A 21213-nucleotide genomic window follows, 5' to 3' on the forward strand; every position below is an offset into this window, starting at 1 on the left:
TTTACTTCTTGGCTATGTTAGCCTCCATTGATCTGGGCCTGTCCACATCCGCTGTCCCCAAAATGTTGGGCGTATTCTGGTTTAATTTAAAGGAGATTAGCCTTGGGGGCTGTGTCACCCAGATGTTCTTTATTCATATATTCACTGCCATGGAGACTGTTGTGTTGGTGGCGATGGCCTTTGATCGCCATGTTGCCAAGCAATCTCTGAGATACAGCCTGATTCTCATGAACAGGATGATTGGTCTCATCCTTGTTGTGCTGTCTGTCGTCAATTTCATTTTGGTTATCCCTCTGGTGTTTCTTGTCTTGAGGCCATATAATCCCCCATAATCCCCCACACATACTGTGAGCACATGGGAATTGCTTGGCTGGCCTGTGCCAATATAAAGGTAAACATATTTGGATTAATTCTTCTATCAGTCGTGTTTGTTGATGTTGTTCTGATTGTCGTCTCCTTCGTAAGACTACTCCAAGCTGTCCTCTGCCTTCCTTCTCAGGATGCCACACTCAGAGCACTTCATACATGTGGCTCCCATATCTGTGTTATTCTAGCCTTCTTCACTCCAGCTTTTTTCTCCTTCTTGACCCACTGGTTTGGCAGGAATGTTCCCGTATACATTCACATTCTCCTGGCCAATCTCTGTGTTGTTGTTCCACCTGCCCTCAAACCTGTCATCTATGGAGTGAGAACTAAGCATATTTGGGAAAAGATTTCAGGTATCTTTTTGAAAAAAGACTGACATAAGCTGTCTCAGAGATAATTCACTTTAATCTAGGGGAAAGAGATTGTGTTTCTCAACCACAGAATCTTGCAACAGAAAAAAGACTGGGATCTTAGTATTATTTCATTCATAATTTCCCTAGATATCCCATCTAGAACATATAATAGGATTAATGTCAAAATAATCGCTGTGAAAATATATGGAATACCTAAAAGTTTTGGACAACTTATTTTTGGACAACTTATTTTGGACAACTTTATTACTTTCCTGTATAACCTCTACAGAGCAGTTCTTATAGACAGGACTATGTGGAATGAAATGCTTTTTATTTGCAAATAGTTTTGTGTTGGCCACATTACCAAATTTATATATATCTCCACATCAAGGACTAGAGGTATTTAATACTTGTGACAGATTCTTTCATTCCTTTCTTAATTGCTTAGTTGTTTTTATCCATAATTTTATTGATATTTTATTATATGCCAGAAACTGATGGTCATAGAAATATAAAAATAAAAATATACATGACAATTCAAGGTTTTATAGGAAGAAGAATTTGGAGAAATTTTCCCCATGACTGACTCTGTGTGGAATCTTCCCAGGCTCATCACATCTATGCAGATCTCCCATAAGTATCTTACTGTTCAAAGTTAACCAGTCGGTCTTTAGATGTATGTATCTGCAATACTGCAAAACTTATAGAAATATAAATATATTTATATCTCTATCCCTATCTCTATTGGTAAAGGGGGACTTCATAGAAGCATCAGTATGATAAGGAATTTAATATGTTCAGGAATGAACATCTCTAAATGGGTGAATTCCTAACCATGTCAATTACATTCTCAAAAGTCAAATTTAATGCCATAGATAGTAATTACTCTTGGATTCACAAACTTTAGTTATTCATTCATTCTTTATTTATTAAGTACCTTGTCCAGCACTTTTTAATTTGCGCTTCTTCCTTGTGGCTTATCAGATGAACCTGAATATCCTATCTACATTTCATAGTTTTTGATCAATGATATGTATTTGGCCAATGTTTACTTCATGGTGTCTTGCTACTCATATAGCAGGTGCTTAATAATTTTTTACCTTAAAAAAATTTTTCTTCAAAGAAGACATAGACATGGCCACCAGGTACATGAAAATTTGCTTAGCATAACTAATCATCAGGGAAATGCACATCAAAACTACAGTGAAGTCGGGGTGCCTGGGTGGCTCAATTGGTTGAGTTTCTGACTCTCTTGGTCTCAGGTCACAATCTCATGGGTCATGGGATCAAGCCACATGTCAGGCTCCATTCTCAGCAGGGAGTCTGCTTGGGGATTCTCTCCTTCTACCCCTTTCATGCTCATGCTCTCTCTCTCTCAAATAAATAAATGAAATCTAAAAAAATAAAACTACAGCGAGATATCACCTCACACTTGTTAGAATGACTATTATCAAAAAAAAAAAAAGAAATAACAAGTGATGGTGAAGATATGGAGAAAAGGGAACCCTTTTGCTCTGTTGGTGAGCATGTAACTTGATGCAGCCTCTATGAGAATAGTATGGAGTTTCCTTGAGAAATTAAAAGCAGAACTACCATGTGATCCAGAAATCCCACTTCTTGATATTAATCTCAAGGAAAGGAAAATGCTAACTGGAAAAGATATCTGCCTCCCCATTTTCATTGCAACATTACTGACAATAGTTAAGATATGTAGCAACCTATGTGTTCATCCATCAGTGAGTGGATAAAGAAAATGTGGTACACACACACACACACACACACACACACGCACTCACTGGAATACTATTTAGCCACAAAAAGAAGAAAATCTTGTCTTTTGTGGCAATACAGATGGACCTTGACAGCATCATGCTGAGTGAAATAAGTTAAAGAGAGAAAGAGAAATACTGTATGATCTCACTTATATGTAGAATCTAAAAAACAAACAAACAACAAAACAAAAAGAACTCATAGATATAGAGAACAGACTGTTGGATGCCAGAGGTGGGTGAGTGAATTAAATGGGAGAAGGGGGCCAAAAAGTACAAATTTCCAGTTATAAAATAAATATGTCAGGTGCCTGGGTGGCTCAGTTGGTTAAGCAACTGCCTTCAGCTCAGGTCATGATCCCAGAGTCCTGGGATCGAGTGCCGCATCAGGCTCCCTGCTCAGTGGGGAGTCTGTTTCTCCCTCTGACTCTACCCCTTCTTGTGCTCTCTCTCTCAAATAAATAAAATAAAATATTTAAAATAAGTAAATAAATAAATAAATACATTATGGGGATGTAATGTACAGCATAGGGACTTTAGTTAATAAAATTGTATTTTATATATATATATATATATATATATATATATATATATATATATATACTAAAAGAGTAGATCTTAAAAGTTCCTATCACAAGAAAAAAGTATAACCACATGATGAACTAAACTTATTGTGGGATCATTTCACAATATACTCAAATATCAAAGCATTATGTCGCTCACCTGAAACTAATAAAATTTATATGTCAATTATATCTCAATACAAAGTTTAAAAGGTATTAACAAAAATTATCAAGTACAACATACACATAGTAAAATGAAAGAATCTTACACATACCACTTGATGGCTTTTTATGAATACACAAACTATGCAAAGAATACCATTCTTGAAAGTTTCTAAGTCCCTTTCCAGTGGCTAGAACTAGCTGCCCTTCCCCAAGCTCAAAGTACCCCTCTTGAGTGCCTTCCTGTTTCTCCACTTTAGGACACTCCCTTTTGGGATGCTTCCTAACCCAATATTCTGCATTAATAGTGTTGTACAGATGCCCAAAGAGCTCCAGGGGTAATGCTTATAGTTTCCCAAGGCCTTTTGAATGGTCCCTATTCTAGGGTGGCGGCCAGGAGAGCAGATTGCTCTGCTGGGTGGTACAGTATTTATTTCATGGGATTGCTAAAGGCCAATCTACCATAACAGTGCTGGCATGCTGATTTAGAGTGATTCAAATTGTATTTGTGGTCAGAGGCCCCATAGAAAGTATTTGCTGAGTGCCTGCACACTTTGTGAGCAGCCCAGAACCTATGTAACTACTGCTCAGATGAAAATACTTGGCATACCAACAACCCAGGAGAAGACTTTGTGCCCCTACCAGTGAAAAACTTTCAGAGTTCATCATTTTTTATATCTAATACTATAGATTGCATAGTCTATGACTTTGTTATTAATTGACATTAATATTAATTAAATCATGTGATATATATCTTTTGTGATGGCTTACTTCACTCAAAATTATGTCTGCGAAATTAATTCATGTGAATGAATTTAACTGTAGCTTGTTACTTTTTGTTGTTGCATAGTATTCCACTTTATAAATGTACAAAATTTAATTATTAATTGTGGATGACATTGGAGTTTTATCTCATTTTTTACTATTTTCAATAAAGTTGTTATTATCATTTCTCTACATGTTGTTTGGGAGACATTTGCCATCAGTAATAATTCCTTTGTATGATTGCTGAGTGATTGGGAGGATACATTTTTATCTTTATTAGAAAGCTCCAACAGTTCTCTGAAATTATATGTATAATTTTACATTTTCACCAGTTACATAGAAGCCAATTGCTGTACATCCTCATCAGCACTATTGGTTTTGTATGTGTGTTGGTGACAGGTGGGTATGTATGTTTATGTTTATTTGTTGCCATTATTTGTTAGCATCATGTAGTGCTATTGTGATGTGGCTTTAAATACATTACCTTACCACTAATGATGTTGTAAAAACTATAGCTATTGACCATTTGGATGTTCTCTTTAGTGGAACACCATTTAATTTAAAGTCTGTGCCCATTTCCTTAGAACTGTATAATCTTTTCCTTAGGAAGTTGTAAATATTCTTTTTATAGTCTGTGTATAAATCCTTTCTCAGATATATATCCTGCAAATATCTGCTCCCACTCTACATGAATTGACTTTCCGCTCTTTACATGGTATTTTTTGAAGAATACAAGTTTTCATGCTCAATGAAATCAAATTTATTAATATTTTACATTAAAGTTATTGCTCTTTGTGTCCTATTGAAGAAATCTTTGTTGAACTCAGTAACATGTGAAGATATTCTTTCATGTTACCTTCAGTATTCTTCAATATTCTTTTTATTCCATATTTTTTAAATTAAATTCCAGTTAGTTAACATGCAGCATAATATTAGTTTCAAGTGTACAATATATTGATGCAACACTTCCATACAATATCCAATGCTCATCACCAAGTTCACTCTTTTTGAAAATAAATATACATATTTCTTACTTTGATGAAGTCCTTACAGTCATTGTAGGGACTTTGTAGGTCAGGTGATCAGTGGGTCTCCAAAATCATCCTGTGGTTATTTCTCCAATTACAGAATGCATAATTGGAATAGATATACTCAGCAAACGGCAGAATGGTCCATGAAGGTCAGTTTTTGTTCTATACAAGCCTTCAACTGATTGGGTAAGGCCCACACATATTATGAAGGTCCCAGTTTTTGTTATGTAACCGATAAGATTAAAAAAAAAACTCTCATTAATTTTGTGTGTTGGCTTAGGTGAAACAAAGGTAGCTTTCCACATTTTTAGTGGTTCACTACAAAGATAAATTTCATTCTGCACAATTGAGAAAAGGTCCTAGGAGTTGTGCCTGAATTTTTTGCATCTTTCTGTGTTTACCTGTTCTATTTCTTGTTCCTGCTATATTTTACCTTGACCTTATTTAAAGCCTAAAACGAGTACACCTCGTGAAGCCCCATGAATCCTTTCAAATACTTTTACCTCTGTTAGTAGTTGTTAACAGAGTTGTAGTTGTTACATAGTCGCTGTAGTTGCTATTTCAAAACTTATAAAAATGGAGCATACAATGATGTTTATGGTGTTTTATGGATTATTTTTTTCCCCTGTGGTTACATGATTAAGGAAGTCAACTGTACTACAGGAGAAATAAAATTGGTGCTTGATTTCTTTAATTGTTGCTCCTGGAACCCACACCCTACAGCTTGTCTAGTCAGTGCCATTATAGCTATGACAGTTCTTGGCAGCTCAGCACTCCTCCACCATAATCAGTAAACACCGTAAAGAGACTAATTAATAGTACTTGGGGAAAAAAATAGTACTTGAGTTGCACTAAAACTTTACCCATGGATCCTGATTTTAATATGAGTTCCAGAAATAAGTGACCCATATTTATTTAACAGACATTGTTTATTTAACAAACATTTATTTATGTTTAGTTAGTCTAGGAACAATAACTACTATGTCAATTTATCTTTAATTTGATACTGCACATAAATAAGGAATATTGTGTTTAACATCATTTACTGGAAAGCATTTACTCTATAAAAGCTTAACAATTGCCTCTTTTATGGATGAAAAGGAAAAAGATTTGAAGACTCCAAATCAAGTGTTCAGAATCAAACTTCCTTAAAAAGGAAGATTGTTACTACCCGCTCTTGGGTCTGCTCGGTTCTCACTCCATAAATAATGGGGTTAAGAGCAGGAAGGATGACCACATATAAATTAGCCAGGAGGCTGTGGATATAACGTGGAATATTGTGTCCAAACCAATGAGTCATAAAGGAGAAAAATGCTGGAGTGAAAAAAGCTACGATGACACATCCATGGGAACCACAGGTATTAAGAGCTTTGAACCTGGCCTCCCAGGATGAGAGTCTGAAGACCCTGTGTAGAATCTTCACACAGGAGATAGCAATCAAAACAACATCCAAAAGAATCATAGAGATGAGGATTAATCCAAATAATATATCGTCCTTTATGCTGACACAGGCCAGGAGGGCAGTGCCCATGTGCTCACAGTAGATATGGAGTATAATATTATCGCCACAGAATGAAAGCCTTGGAAGGAGAAACACAAGTGGAAACACTAAAGCAAAATTTTTCAACATTCCTACTCCAGCAATAATGCAAATAGTTCTGTTGGTGAGGATTGTGTTGTATCGAAGAGGGTGGCAAATGGCAATATAGCGATCAAAAGCCATGGCTACAAGCATGAATGTCTCAAAGCCTGTAAACAGGTGTATGAAGAACATCTGAGCTAAACATCCCCCAAAGTCAATCTCACTGAGGCCAAACCAGAAAATGCCCAGCATTTTGGGAACGGTGGCAGTGGAGACGCCCAGGTCAGTGAGAGCCAACATAGCCAATAAGTAGAACATGGGCTGGTGAAGGCTGTCCTCATTCTGGATCACAAAGAGGATGATGACATTCCCCAGGAGGGCAATCAGATACACTGTACCAAAAGGGACACCAAGCCAGAACTGCATATTTTCCAGTCCTGGGATTCCCAACAGCAGGAAGGATGAGGGGTGAATAAATGAGGTCTTGGCTGGAGACATACTGACAAAGACTTCTAATGGTCGCACTCTCTGCATTTGAAGGAATCTTTAGTTCTATATTATGCTTCCCAATGCCTCATCAATACTGCTAATACAGAATAAGAACAAAAAAAGATGTAATTACTATATTTCTTCTAGGAACACAGATGAAAGATCATGTTTTCCCTCATACATCTTTTCCTGTCTTTTACTTTCATTGATACATACATATGACAAATGAAGGAGAATATTCCTTAAGAAATGAATGGATATTTAGATATTGGATGAGATCATCTAAATTAATTTTAGTGAGAACACTAAGTCAGTTGATATAAGATTCTATTTTAGGCTCTAACTTTTAAAACTATTTAATTAGAGATTGGGAGAAGATATACACATTGATATCTCACTGATACAAAGACTATAATCTGTGGGTACAGACAATATTGTAGATTTCAGAAACATCTTTTAAGATCATTTGTTTAAAAACAAACAAAAAGCTGATAAGAACAGATACTATACTTGATAGCAGGAAGGGAAGAATGAAGGGGGCGAATCGGAGGAGGAGACAAACCATGAGAGACTATGGACTCTGAGAAACAAACTGAGGGTTCTAGAGGGGAGGGGGGTGGGGGGATAGGTTAGCCTGGTGATGGGTATTAAAGAGGGCATGTTCTGCGTGGAGCACTGGGTGTTATGCACAAACAATGAATCATGGAATACTAGATCAAAAATTAATGATGTAATGTATGGTGATTAACATAACATAATAATAAAAAATAATAATTTATACTATGTTTCTAAGACTAGTAATAAAAACATAAACATATCCAAAATGAAAAAAATAAAATAAAATAAAAAACAAACAAAAAGCAGAAACAGACCCATAATACAGAGAACAAACTGATGCTTGCCAGAGGGCAGGGGTATGGGAGAATGGACAAAATGGATGAAGGGTAGTAGGAGATACAGGCTTCTAGTTACAGAATGAATAATTCATAGAGATAAAAGGTACAGCATAGGGAATATAGTCAATGGTACTATAATTGTGTTGTATGGTGACAGATGGTAGGAATGGCATAATGTATTAACTTGTCAAATCACTATGTTGTACACCTGAAACTAATGTCACAGTGTGTATCAACTCTACTTCCATAAATAATAATAATAAGTTAAAGATAATTTGTTTAATTAGAAATATAAGTGCAATATATTCCTCTGTGCATTTCCACTTACAATCATTAGACTTTTATTTCTGCTACTTAATATAGCCTATCTTTCTTCTTCAACTTGTTTATAAATAACTTTCATCAAAAACTAAGCACATTTTTTCTTTTTCTAAATTTGTGTTACTTTTACATCAGGGATGAAGACATTTTCGCTTTATTCTTTGAAACAAAGACCTTGCTCTATGAGGCCACAGAGTTCACAAAATTCAACATAACATAATTAATCTTAGACATAAAACCACCATTTTTAGATAGATTGACTGGGGCTTAAAGCACTGACTGAACCATGCAGGCTCCCCATTTATGTCCCCTAATCCTCATAGCAGACAAGATGGCTTCACTTCACTTCTAAACAATCCATACCACTTCCAACTTTGTCCCTAAACGGGAATTCATGGATATTGTCATCATTATATTGCCATTGCTATTAGAAGGGAGAGAACAACTACAGAAATAATAGTGTTATATAAGCATTTAATATTATTTATTTCAACTTCACAAAGAAATTTCAGACAAATTATACCACTTGCTACTCATATCAGCCACATTGGGAAAAACAGGACAGATTCTGGCTCCTGAATCAGTGGATTTCTTTTATGTCTGGATCACAGGAGCACGTCTCCATCCTCAAAATGACTGCTTGGTTGCAGTCAACAGCTCTCTGACCTCCTGGTATTCCTAGGATTCTACCCAAATGCATCTATTTGTGGAATTTTCATATAGTATCAAGCATTTAGTCCTTTATTTGGTTTCTTGAGCTACTTGCCCTCATAATCAGCACCCCAAATTTCCTCCCAGTTTCCTGTTCTTCATTATCTACTACCTCTTGCATATTTTCTAATATAATTGTTCTAAATTTACAACTCTAAAGAACTGGGAACCAAAGATGAGTGTGTTCTTAATTATAATCAATAAAGAATAGCACTTTGAAGAGTATGAAATAGCATTAATATGAGACATGATCTCTTCCTAAAAGCCAAGGAAGTTAGGATGTTGCACAATATACAATGCACTTGAGATTGTAGACAATCAAAGTAGATTTTAAGAATAAAAGAGAAATGCCCTGTGAAAGAAAAAAAGAGGAAGATGAAATCTCTGAAAGTGGAAATGTACCTGTAGGAGAGCTCCTCAAGACAGGTATGAGGAAAAGAGAGGAGGAACCAGCATCATCCTCCAATTAATCCTCCACATTTTACCTAAGTGACGCATTCTAAAGAAGGCCTTCACTGAACTCAGTGTGTTGGCTGGCAATAGTCTCTCCTAAGACCTTCTTATTCTATTACATAACTCTCTGTATGTCTACTTAATCAATGTCTGAGTTCCATTGGATAAGCTTCACGCAAAGTTGCAGAGGAGGCCAGTGAGCACGTTTGTTCATCATTATTTCTCTAGCACAACATCTGCCAGAGAGCTGCCACTCAAAACATTTGTGAATGAAAGACTGGATAAGTAGGTAATTGTTAATTCTAACTCCTGGTCAAAAGTCCTCACTAGGAGGACAATAGAAATCACACAGTGTATGTGGCAGGTAAGGATAGAGAAATGAAATGAGAATCAACACCATGATCCTTATAAGGAAACTATGAATATATAAAATAAGTCCTTGATCAGAGGCTTTCCTGACAAGGGGTCTATTAATGGGCCTGTGATGCAGCAAAGGGGGAATACAAGGCAGACATTGTAGGGAAGATTTAGCAAAAGCAGTTGGTAGGACAATCAGAAATGGGCAGTAACATATGATTGATAGATTTATTTATGTATATCTTATTTTTCTCCTGGAAACCCTCGACTCTTGTGCTGCTCTATGGCATTAATGAAATATCAATAGAAAAGTTTTATAGTAGTGCATTTTCCAAAATCTGAGTTATTCAATCTTTACAATGGCAACTAGTTTTCACATATAATCACTATTTATAGTAGAGTGCCTAAATAAATAGACTTTTTCAAGGGCCAAAAGGATGAGGGCAGAGACTTGTGAAATCTGTAGCCAAAACCTTAGACTTGGAAGGGAATTTAGGAGGCCTCATGTAGAAAAATAGACTAGGACAGGAGGTAGAAAAGTAATGGCTGAAAGACAGCCTCATTCAGCATGCCACCTATCCAGAACATGCTTATGCCCTCTATCCAGATCTTTATCCATGCGGAGAATGAATAACAAAAGCTCAAGAACTGTGTTAAAACCAAAAACACGTTCTATCAGGTATTCTGCAGGGCTGGGTAAAGGGAGAGCCCTCGCTGAGAGCAGAGTTGTTCCTTTGTACACCACTGAGTAGGACTAGTTCAGGCTGCCATATGCTAGATTCATATCAACCCAGAAGAGATCCACCCTCACAATCCAGACCAAATAGGCAGGTGGAGAGCTAAATAAATGCATACATGTTCCTGATGTGGGGGACAGAAAGAAGATCATCTTACTTTTACCAAACAAGGCCCTGGTATTAGGAAAGTAGTAGAAGATAGATAGACTGGAAGAGTCAGAAAGTAATGAGTGACTGAGTTCTGCTGATAGGAAAGTGATGTCGTTAAATAAATTTATCATTTGTTTTGTATTTTTATCTACAACTTATATATGTAATGCTAAAACTGCTTGATAATAGGGAATACTAAAGCAAGAGTGAATATGTATGTAAACATGTAGCCATATAGTATGTGTAAATCAGAATGAGAAAGTCCATTGTACTTTTAAGAAGCTACACACGGTTTGGAAGATGAAGGTATTAAAAAATTGCTGCTATTCACCATTAGTGACAAAGAAATAAAAATAGAAAATGTATTAATTTCATTTGGAAAAAAATTTAAGAATGTCTTTTTTTGGATATTAAATACAAAAGAGATTCTGAAATAAGCAGTCACATAAGTTCAGTAGAATTAGGCTAAAAGAGAGTTAGAAGTGGGAGGGAAAGGAAGAGAGAGAGAAGAGGAATGACAGAACAGAGGGGGGGAGGGAGAGGGAAAGGAGGCAAAACAGAACAGAGTGGGAAAGAGAAAACAGAAGAGAGAGGGAGAAATGTAGTAATAAATCAGCAAAATAAGTTGTTTGCTTAGTTTTCTTTTAATTTTCCTTATCATTAAAGTAGGTATGCTTGTTGTGAAAAAAAATGATAAAACACTAAAATATGCAAAATTACTTGAAATTCTACCCATTAGATATTTAATGTAAAATATTTTGGTTTATGTCCTCCAAATCAATATTTGTATCATATATAAATGTATATCGTCAATTTAATGAGGGGATTAAATCAACATACCCAAGCTCAAACCTTCCCAACCTATGGGTTTAAATACATCTAGCGGCCAAGCCTATACCCAACTCACCAGCTTCAGGAATAGCCAATATTGAAAGAATCTGCAATCCTGACCAATAACTGCTCCAAGCATGTCTTAGCACTATAACTGGGGTTCAAGGAGAAAAGTTTATACTGAGATTAAAAATCCTCTCCCTGAAGGGGAATAGCTGCTCTTCTGGGGCCACATGGGATGAGGACATGAAGGAAATGAATTCACAAGTTCTCACCATAGGTTTATGGGCAGAAAGAAAGCACAGGGGCAGCAGAATCCCTTGGGACTTTCAAGTTTCTCCCCTTAGCTTCCCAATTTGAAAGAATTTCTCATTCTCTAACAACCCACTCTTTCTAATTATTCTCTTGCCATCAGTCCCACAAGAATAACATCTGAGCCAACCTATAATTTCTCCAACTCATTACCCATGGCTGTTCTATACTCTAATGATTGTGCCACTCTTTTCCAGCAAATATCATTTACTTGATCTAGAAGTTAGGTTAGCCACTGAGCACTTATTTAAAATTAAGTATGTGGTCAGTAATGTTTTGCATCTGTAAATCTTTTCCCCAAGAAGCTTATATTCTGGTTGCATAGTTAATACTAGCCCTGTATGACGAGGCAAAGAACTAAGTTTTAACATACACGGGGCCAACTTTAGAGCTACAGAAATTCAGGGAATCGGTGAGTTTTCCCGGCTTCCTAACTCAATTTCCTTTAGAAGAGGCTTAGAAGATGGCACAATAAAAACTGCAAAGTAAAATAGAAACATACATCATTTGAGGACATCACAGAAAGATTATGTATTGTGTTTAGCCTGGATAAGTATAAAATCGTGAGAGACTGTCTTTCTTCTGAGAAAGAAAAAAGCAGCTCTAATATCTGTCAGTTGATAGCAGTCTTCGCACAAACATCTTGATTGATGATGTCCACTTAATATAAAAAATTTCACTAAGTATGAGCATCCTGAAAACATCTATTTCTGAAAAATATCCCCTAAGCAAGTCCAAATCCAATATCAAGCCCTTCCTTGAACACTCTTACTGAGACCCCTAACATTTCACCACTGCATGTGGTGTCTCTTATTACAGGAGGTGATGAATCCTCCTTTTTTAAAAACTATAATTGTATTCCTGGCGGCTGTTGACTAGAGAGCATTGATATTCCCTATGTATAAGATTGTCAGTTGGTCCACATGCTCATCAGTAATTGTAGTTCTCAGGGTTTTTCAACTGAATAGATTCTAGTGCTGCCTCATTGTATTTTGGTGTACATTTCCCTGAAGTCCAGTGATGCTGAGCACCTTTTTATGTATTTATTTGTCATCTATATAATTTTCTTTGGTGAAGTGCCTGTTCAAATCATTTGTCCATGTTTTAAATTGGGTTGTTTCCTTATTATTGATTTTTGAGAGTTCTTTATATATTCTTGATACAAGTCTTTCACGACATATTGTTTTGCACATATTGCCTCCTGCTCTGTAACTTGATTTTTCCTTCCCTAAACAGTGACTTTTAAAGAACAAAAAAAAATTTTATTTATTAAGATTTTGTTTTAATTTCAGTACAGTTAACATACAGTGTAATATAGGTTTCAGGTGTACAATATAGTGATTCAACACTTACATACGACACCCAGTGCTCATCACAAATGCACTCCTTAATCCCCATCACCTATTTCACCCATTCCCCCACCCACCTCCCCTCTGGTAACCATCAGTTTTTTCTCTACAGTCAGGAGTCTGTTTTTTGGTTTGTGTCTCTCTCTCTCTCTCTTTCTTTTGTTCATGTGTTGTTTTTTTTTTTTTTAAGATTTTATTTATTTATTTGACAGAGAGAAATACGGCGAGAGAGGAAACACAAGCAGGGGGAGTGGGAGAGGGAGAAGCAGGCTTCCTGCTGAGCAGGGAGCCCGAGGTGGGGCTTGATCCCAGGACCCCAGGATCATGACCTGAGCTGAAGGCAGATGTTTAACAACTAAGCCACCCAGGCGCCCCTCATGTGTTTTATTTCTTAAATTCCACATATGAGTGAAATCATATGGTATTTGTTTTTCTCTGACTGACTTATTTCACTTACCATAATACGCTCTAGCTTCATCCCTGTTGTTGCAAATGGCTGATTTCATTATGTTTTATGGCTGAATAATAATCCATTGTATATATATTTACCACATCTTCTTTATCCATTCATCTATCAGTGGACACTTGGGCTGCTTCTGTAATTTGGCTATTGTAGATAATGCTGCTATAAACGTCAGGCTGCATTTATTCCTTTGAATCAGTGTTTTTGTACTCTTTGCATAAATACTCAGTAGTGAGATAGGATCATAGGATAGTTCTATTTTTAACTTTTTGAGGAACTTCCATCCATTTTCCACTGTGGCTGCCAAGTAGGTTTAGAGGGAACATACCTCAGCATGACAAAGGCCTTAGCTGAAAAACCCAGAGTGAACATCACACTCAACGAGGAAAAACTGAGAGCTTTTCCCCTAAGGTCAGGAACAAGACAAGGATGTCCATTCTCACCACTTTTATTCAACATAGTACTAGACGTCCTTGCCACAGCCATCAGACAACAAAAAGAAATAAAAGGCATCCAAATTGGTAAGGAAGAAGTAATATTTTCACTAGTTGCACATGATCTAATACTAAACATAGAAAACCCTAAAGACTCCACCAAAAAAACTACTAGAACTGATAAATGAATTCAGTAAGGTAGCAGGATACAAAATCAGCATACAAAAATCTGTTGCATTTCTATATACTAATAATAAAGCAGCAGAAAGTGAAATTAAGAAAACAATCCCACTTAACAATTGCACTAAAAATAATAAAAGTACATAGGAATAAACCTATCCAAAGAGGTTAAAGACCTGTACTCTGAAAACTATGAAACACTGATGAAGGAAATTGAAGATGACACAAAGAAATGAAAAGACATTCCATGCTCATGGATTGGAAGAACAAATATTGTTAAAATGTCCATACTACTTAAAGTAATCTACAGATTTAATGCAATCCCCATCAAAATACCAACAGCATTTTTCACAAAACTGGAACAAACAGTCCTAAAATTTGTATGGAACTACAAAAGACCCCAAATAGCCAAAGCAACCTTGAAAAAGGAAAACAAAGGATGAAACTGACCATATGTCTTTCACCATACACAAAAATAAATTCAAAATGGATTAAAGACCTAAACGTGAGGTGAGACCTGAAACCATAAAAATCCTAGAAAAGAGCACATGCACTAATTTCTCTGACATAGGCATAGCAATGTTTTTCTAGATCTGTCTTCTGAGGCAAGGGAAATGAAAGCAAAGATAACCACAATCTTGATTTCTAACACTTGTCTACGAGGAAGCAAAAGATTAGTAGCAGACCTGAAACCATTTTTTCTCCTCCACCAGTGAAAGACAGTGGTCTAGTTTCATCTTTTTTGCATGTAGCTGTCCAGTTTTCCCAACACCCTTTGCTGAAGAGACTCTTTTTCCCATTGTAGATTCAATCCTCCTTTGTTGAAGATTACTTGATCATATAATTGTGGGTTTACTTCTGGGTTTTCTATTCTCTTTTATTGATCTATGTATCTATTTTTGTGCCAGTACCATGCTGTTTTGATTACTATAGCTTTGTAGGATAACTTGAAGTCTGGAATTGTGATGCCTCCAGCTTTGTTTTTCTTTTTCAAGAAAGAAAATCCATGCTGTCTTCTGCCTGCCCTCCTGGGAAGCCTGGTGTAATCCTAAGCATCAAACTCTCACCTGAAAACTTGTGAATATAGTAATGACTTTATAGGACTACCTTGATCATCAAATAGTATAAATATAAGTACTTTGTAAAAGATGCAATCCTTAAAAATTGTAATATTATCACCCAAAAAATTATTATTATCTGTAAACTCAAAGGATTACAGAAAAAAACGTTATTTCTGTTTATATTCATCTTTGCTATTTCTCTTCTATCTTTTTAGACAATAACCTCCTTCTAATGAGCAAATGGTGTATTTAAGAACTGTAATTCTAGGAAAAGCAATGGTTAACTGTCTTTAAAAAAAAATCTTCAAAACCCGCTCCCTAATCCGCTTGGTCCTGACCCCATAGATTACAGGACTGAGGGCTGGTGGAACAAACATATATAGGTTGGCTAAGAGGATATGGATATACTGGGGGATACTGTGGCCAAAATGGTGTGTCAAGAAAGAGAAAAATGCTGACATGAAAAAAGCTAAGATAACACCAATGTGGGAGCCGCAGGTGTTGAGAGCTTTGCACTGGGCTTCCCAGGAGGGCAGACAGAAGACAGCATGGAGGATCCTGACAGAGGAAAGAGTAATAAGAAGCACATCCAATAGTAATATGGACATATCCCCAAGACCAAATATTATGTTGACTTTGATGCTGGCCCAGGCTGGACGGGCAATGCCCGTGTGTTCACAGTAGGTATGAGGGATGATATAGTGGCCACAGAAGGGTAGCCTCAGGAGAAGAAAGACCAGTGGGATCACCATGCATAGACTCCGCAGAATAGCAATGCCTGCAATGATGCTGATGATTTTGCTGGTGAGGATCAGGGTATACCAAAGGGGTTTACAAATGGCAATGTAGTGGTCAAAGGCCATGGCCATCAACACAGTGCTCTCCAGGGCAGTGAAGAAATGGATGAAGAACATCTGGGAAAGGCAGCTTTCAAAATATATATCCCTGAGTCTGAACCAAAAGATACCCAGCATTTTGGGGATGGTGGCTGTGGACAAGCCAGGTCGACGGAGTCCAACATGGCCACAAAGTAGGACATGGGCTCATGGAGACTATGCTCAGTCTGGATCACAAACAGGGCAGCAGCTTTCCCCAGGAGTGCAATAAGATACACAAAGAAAAAGGGAAATCCAATCCAGATGTGCACAGCTTCCAGCCCAGGGATACCCAAGAGGTGGAATGAAGAAGGATGAAACTGGGTGTCGTTAAGTATGGACATTGTCTTTGCCACTGTCGGTGACTGCATATAGCAGTGTTAGATATCAACTTCCCAGTAGTGATTCTTGCTCCACTTCTGTCTTTTTCCTGACTCCTGGTTAAATGCAAAATAAGTTTGCAATATTCATTTTCTCCCACTTCTTCCAATGTTATCAAAACTTCTCTGCCATCCTTACCTGAACATCAGAGGGCTCCAGGAATAGAGCCAATCTCTCTATTCCCCGGATCATTCCCATATATCAAAGATTGAACAAGAGAGGGGAGAAGTATACATCAGGAATAATACAGGGTTTTGTTCTTTGTATGTCATGGTGTTACATACATTGCATTTAATTTATATGAAAAATGCTTTACCAGATGTAATTCAACCCATTCCCTTACTGGGGAATTTGAGGACCATTCATGGGTGTGTGTGTGTGTGTGTTTATGTATATATATATATTATGCATATGTATATACATACATATATATGTATATATAAATATACATATTTGCATTTGTATATATATATATGTGTGTGTATTTGACTATGCATATACCTCTGTTTGATTCTGAAACAGAAACAACAAATTTACTTTTTTTTATTCATGAACCTGAAACTACTTCACACACACAAATTCTCAGGGAGAAAAAAGTTTGTTAAATAAATAAGGTAGAGGGTAGTCATAATAACCAGCATGCCCCAGATAATTAGTAACATAATTTCCATCTTAACGAAGTCTTCCAAAAGTCATTTTCATCCAAAATATTTTGGATCATGAATAAAGATAATAAAATAGAGACATTTGCACAGGAACTTTTTAAAAAAATTTTTATTTAAATCAATATAATATCACAGGAACTTTTAATGTGAGAGTGAAACTTGGATTCATAAAATATTTTAAATTGAAATGATCTCATTATACACTGAATCCATAAAATTTCAAATTAATTTAAGAAGCTGTTTTGGGATGTCTAATCAGGGATACTTAAGAGTTTCTAATTTTTAGCTCTATCTTATTCAAATCCTATCTATTCCTATTTATACAAGGAAAAGAGTATTTCTTTGGATACCCTTGAAATTAGAGTCCAACAAACTGTCCTCTATCCCAGATCTTGATATCTTCCTGGGTATTTCCTTTTAAGGACTAAATAAAAAGGAATTTATTAAGGGATCTATTATATAATAACTAGCTTGAGCAGCAAAATGTTGCAGTTATTTATCCTGAATTAATATTTAAATTAAATTAAATTAAAACAGGAAAAGAGTTCCTTATTGGGTAACTTCCTGAGATAAAACGATTTTGAAAACTATGTGAAAATGGTAGACTCAGGATCAATGGCCGGAAATTGAGGGAGTTCACACTTGAGTAGTTCTCATCAGAGATAGATGCCCAGAAAAAGCATCATAGCCTCTAGCAAAGAAAGTGGTCCACGTGAGGCCTGTCAGAAGCGGCAGAAAGAAGGGAAAAATTGGGATAGAAATTTAGAAAATTTGAATAAGACCTGACTGATGCTTTCACAGTGGAGTGAGGGAAATACAAATGAAAAGATGAAATCTGAATAAAATGTTGCATTATGGTAGAAAAATACAACAAATGTTATGGGTATGAATAGGACAAAAGAAACTCCATGGAAGAGGTAAATGGATCAAGGGCAACTTTGTGCATAGGAAAAGCAGAGGAGGTTTATTCTAGGTAGAGAGAAACACATGTATGTTTTGAGAACATAATAATCAAAACATAATAACAAACATAATAATCAAAATTATTACCGGCCCTACCTCAGAGGGTGAGTTCACTGGTTTGCCGTTTAAGAGTTGGGCTAGGGGCGCCTGGGTGGCTCAGTCGTTAAGCGTCTGCCTTCGGCTCAGGTCATGAACCCAGTGTTCTGTGATCGAGCCCCGCATTGGGCTCCCTGCTCCACAGGAAGCCTGCTTTTCCCTCTCCCACTCCCCCTGCTTGTGTTCCCTCTCTGGCTGTCTCTCTCTCTGTCAAATAAATAAATAAAATCTTAAAAAAAAAAAAAAAAAAGACTTGGGCTCTGTGGCCCTTTTTGCAACCTTTTCCAGATTCTGGAGATTAATAGTTCTATCTTTAAATGAAAAGCATCTGGGTCACTAGAGTGAACTAGAGCATGAGGTTGTAGCATTATTATGGTTTTACATCCAAAGAAGGAAGCTAATCTCATTCTCACCCCTGATTTTCCAGGAGCATTAACCTCCTATGAGTTGGTACTCTCCTGAGTGTTTCAACAGTCACATTTCCAAATCAGTTAACCAACCAGTCACTTATTCATCCCATAAGTATATGCTGACCTATTCTATCAATATATATTCATATATCCCCAAATCTTTGCCAGGTACAGTGAGGAGACTGGGCCCCAGCCTCTCCCCCCTTGGGGACCATGATTTCTAATGTACTAAAACGAATTATACCAGACATTTTCTCAGTTCTGTATCATGTTACTCATTACATTACCATATTCCACAGCCTCCACCTACCAACTCACCTTTCCCAACACACATAAACACCATTTCACGTCCTGTAAATGATAAGGAAAGGAGGGATGATTCTTTATTCCAGTGTTTTGCAACCAACAGCTATTTTCTCCCTAGGGTATACTTGGCAATGTCTGGAAACATTTCTGACTGTCAGAACTTGAGGGAAGTGTTACCAGTGTCTGATGGGTAGGTGCCAGAGATGCTGCAAACATCCCACAGTGCACAGAACAGCCCCTCCCCAAGAACAAAGAATTATCTGACCCAAAATGTCAGTAGTGCCAAGGTTGAGAAACTCTGCTGTAATAACTTTTTATCTTATCTATGCCTAATTCCCAGTCCCACTGCATATGTTACTCTGAAATAACACGAGCTACCCACATGCCATCCCATTTCTTAGCTAGTTTTTCACCTTGGTCTTGGGCCCTATTCAAAATAAAGCAAAACAAAATGAAACAAACCCTACCAGCATTCATAGTTACGCTTCATGATGTTTCATCCATGAATTCCATTGTTAAAAACATACCTGTTTATCTAATTTATTTTGGCCTGGCAATGTGTCATTTACCAAGAAAACATGGTCCTTGATCTCTTGATGTTCACATTTGGTCCCTAGTATATAAGGTAAGAAAAGGTAGCTGAGCTGATACAGAGTTTTCTTCTGTACATCACCTGGAGTGGCATGTGTGCGACTACAAATGCAAAGAGATATATGTACACATAGGAATGTCTGTGGTCATTAGTTTATGGGTATAAAATTTGTAATGCCCAAAGCTTGTCTGTGTATGCTCTTTATCCTTTTTCCTGTATTTAGGTATTTCCTGTATTTATCTGTATTATGCACTCACTTTCCTTTCTTCTCCCTATTCTGGGGTAGCATGAACTCATTCCCCATTTCTCATGCTATTTCCCACAGCCCTAACCAAGGACAATACAGCCTTACCTTACTTTCCAAATGTCTCTGAGAGGATGAACTTTGGAAACATCATCTGACATTTCTCTGGGTCCACACTTTCCTAGGCAAGAAATAGGCATTTATATTGATGCGGCTGCCCTGCTTCCAGTGGGGTCGGGCTGTAGTCTCCCTGGGTTCTTGGCACTGACTGTGATATTCACTGGAGAGTTCTAAAATACTGACACTTCACTCATACAGTATGGTGAAAGCATAGTCAAAGGCAGACACTTAACCAACTGAGCCACCCAGGTGCCCCTCCATTACCACTTTTAAAGAAACTATTTGTTCCTCTTTTGAATTGTCATGAGCATAGATATTTGACTATATATACTTGAGTTTGTTTCTTAAATTTAATCTCTATTCCATTCATCTGTGTGTCTATCCTTATGCCAGCCTCATAGTGTATTAATTACCATAGCTTTGTAGGAAGTGTGAATCTTTCAACCTTGTTTTTTTTTAAGATTATTTTGACTACTTGCCACTCCCTGCAATTCAATATGAATTTTAAGATCCGAGTTTCTATTTCTGCAAAGAAGGTTGTTAGGGAAATTTTAATAGCAATTGCATTGAATCTATAGATTTCTGTGGAGAATATTGCCATCTTAACTATATTAAGTCTTCAATCTATGGACAAAGGATGTGTTTCCATTTACTTAGTTCTATCATTTCTTTCATCAATTTTTTGTAATTTTCATTGTGCAAATTCTGCTTAAATGTGTTTCTGAGTGTTATTATTTTAATGTTAGTATAAAGGGAATTATCTTAATTTACTTTTTTATTTTTAATTGAGCGTATGGAAATATATTGGTTTTGTGTGTTTCCTTTCTTCCTGAAACTTTGCTGAGTATTTTATTATAGATAAATATGAATATGTTAATGTGGCCATTCACTTTAATAGGTTTTTTGTATGTATTGCTAATTGCTCTGGCTAGAACTTTCAGTACTATGTTGAATACCAAGAATGAGAACAGGCATTCTTGTCTTGTTCTTGATCTTACGGGAAAACTGTTCAGTCTTTTATCTTTGAATATAATGTTAGCTATGGATTTTTCATAAATGTCCTTTATGGTGAGAAGTTCTCTTCAATTACTAATTTGCTGAGTGTTTTATTACAAAAGGGTGGCCTGTGTTCTTTAAAAAAGTATTGACACTTCACTCATCAAAGAGTGTCTCATTCTTCTCTCTCTGAACCTGAGGAGGCAGATGGCTGTCTAAAACAATACAGT

General features: G+C 36.6%; 2 protein-coding genes and 1 pseudogene across 2 annotated transcripts; 1 reads left to right on the forward strand and 2 right to left on the reverse strand.

Annotated features, from left to right (window-relative positions):
• The first annotated feature begins 149 nt into the window (after positions 1 to 149).
• LOC113913639 lies at positions 150 to 742 on the forward strand (annotated as a pseudogene).
• A 5405-nt stretch (positions 743 to 6147) lies between these two features.
• On the reverse strand, positions 6148 to 7089 carry LOC113914684 (olfactory receptor 52E8-like). Its single transcript, XM_027580116.1, has one exon. It carries the CDS (start codon positions 7087 to 7089, stop codon positions 6148 to 6150), a length of 942 nt encoding a protein of 313 aa, XP_027435917.1.
• Positions 7090 to 15625: 8536 nt separating this feature from the next.
• Positions 15626 to 16560, reverse strand: LOC113914991 (olfactory receptor 52E8-like). The gene is given in 2 exon segments (XM_035723022.1): positions 15626 to 16338; positions 16341 to 16560. Coding segments are annotated over 2 exon segments (927 nt in total). The 5' UTR covers positions 16555 to 16560.
• Positions 16561 to 21213: the final 4653 nt, after the last annotated feature.

The sequence above is a fragment of the Zalophus californianus genome, chromosome 11 (genome assembly GCF_009762305.2).
Source record: "Zalophus californianus isolate mZalCal1 chromosome 11, mZalCal1.pri.v2, whole genome shotgun sequence".
NCBI lineage: Eukaryota > Metazoa > Chordata > Mammalia > Carnivora > Otariidae > Zalophus > Zalophus californianus.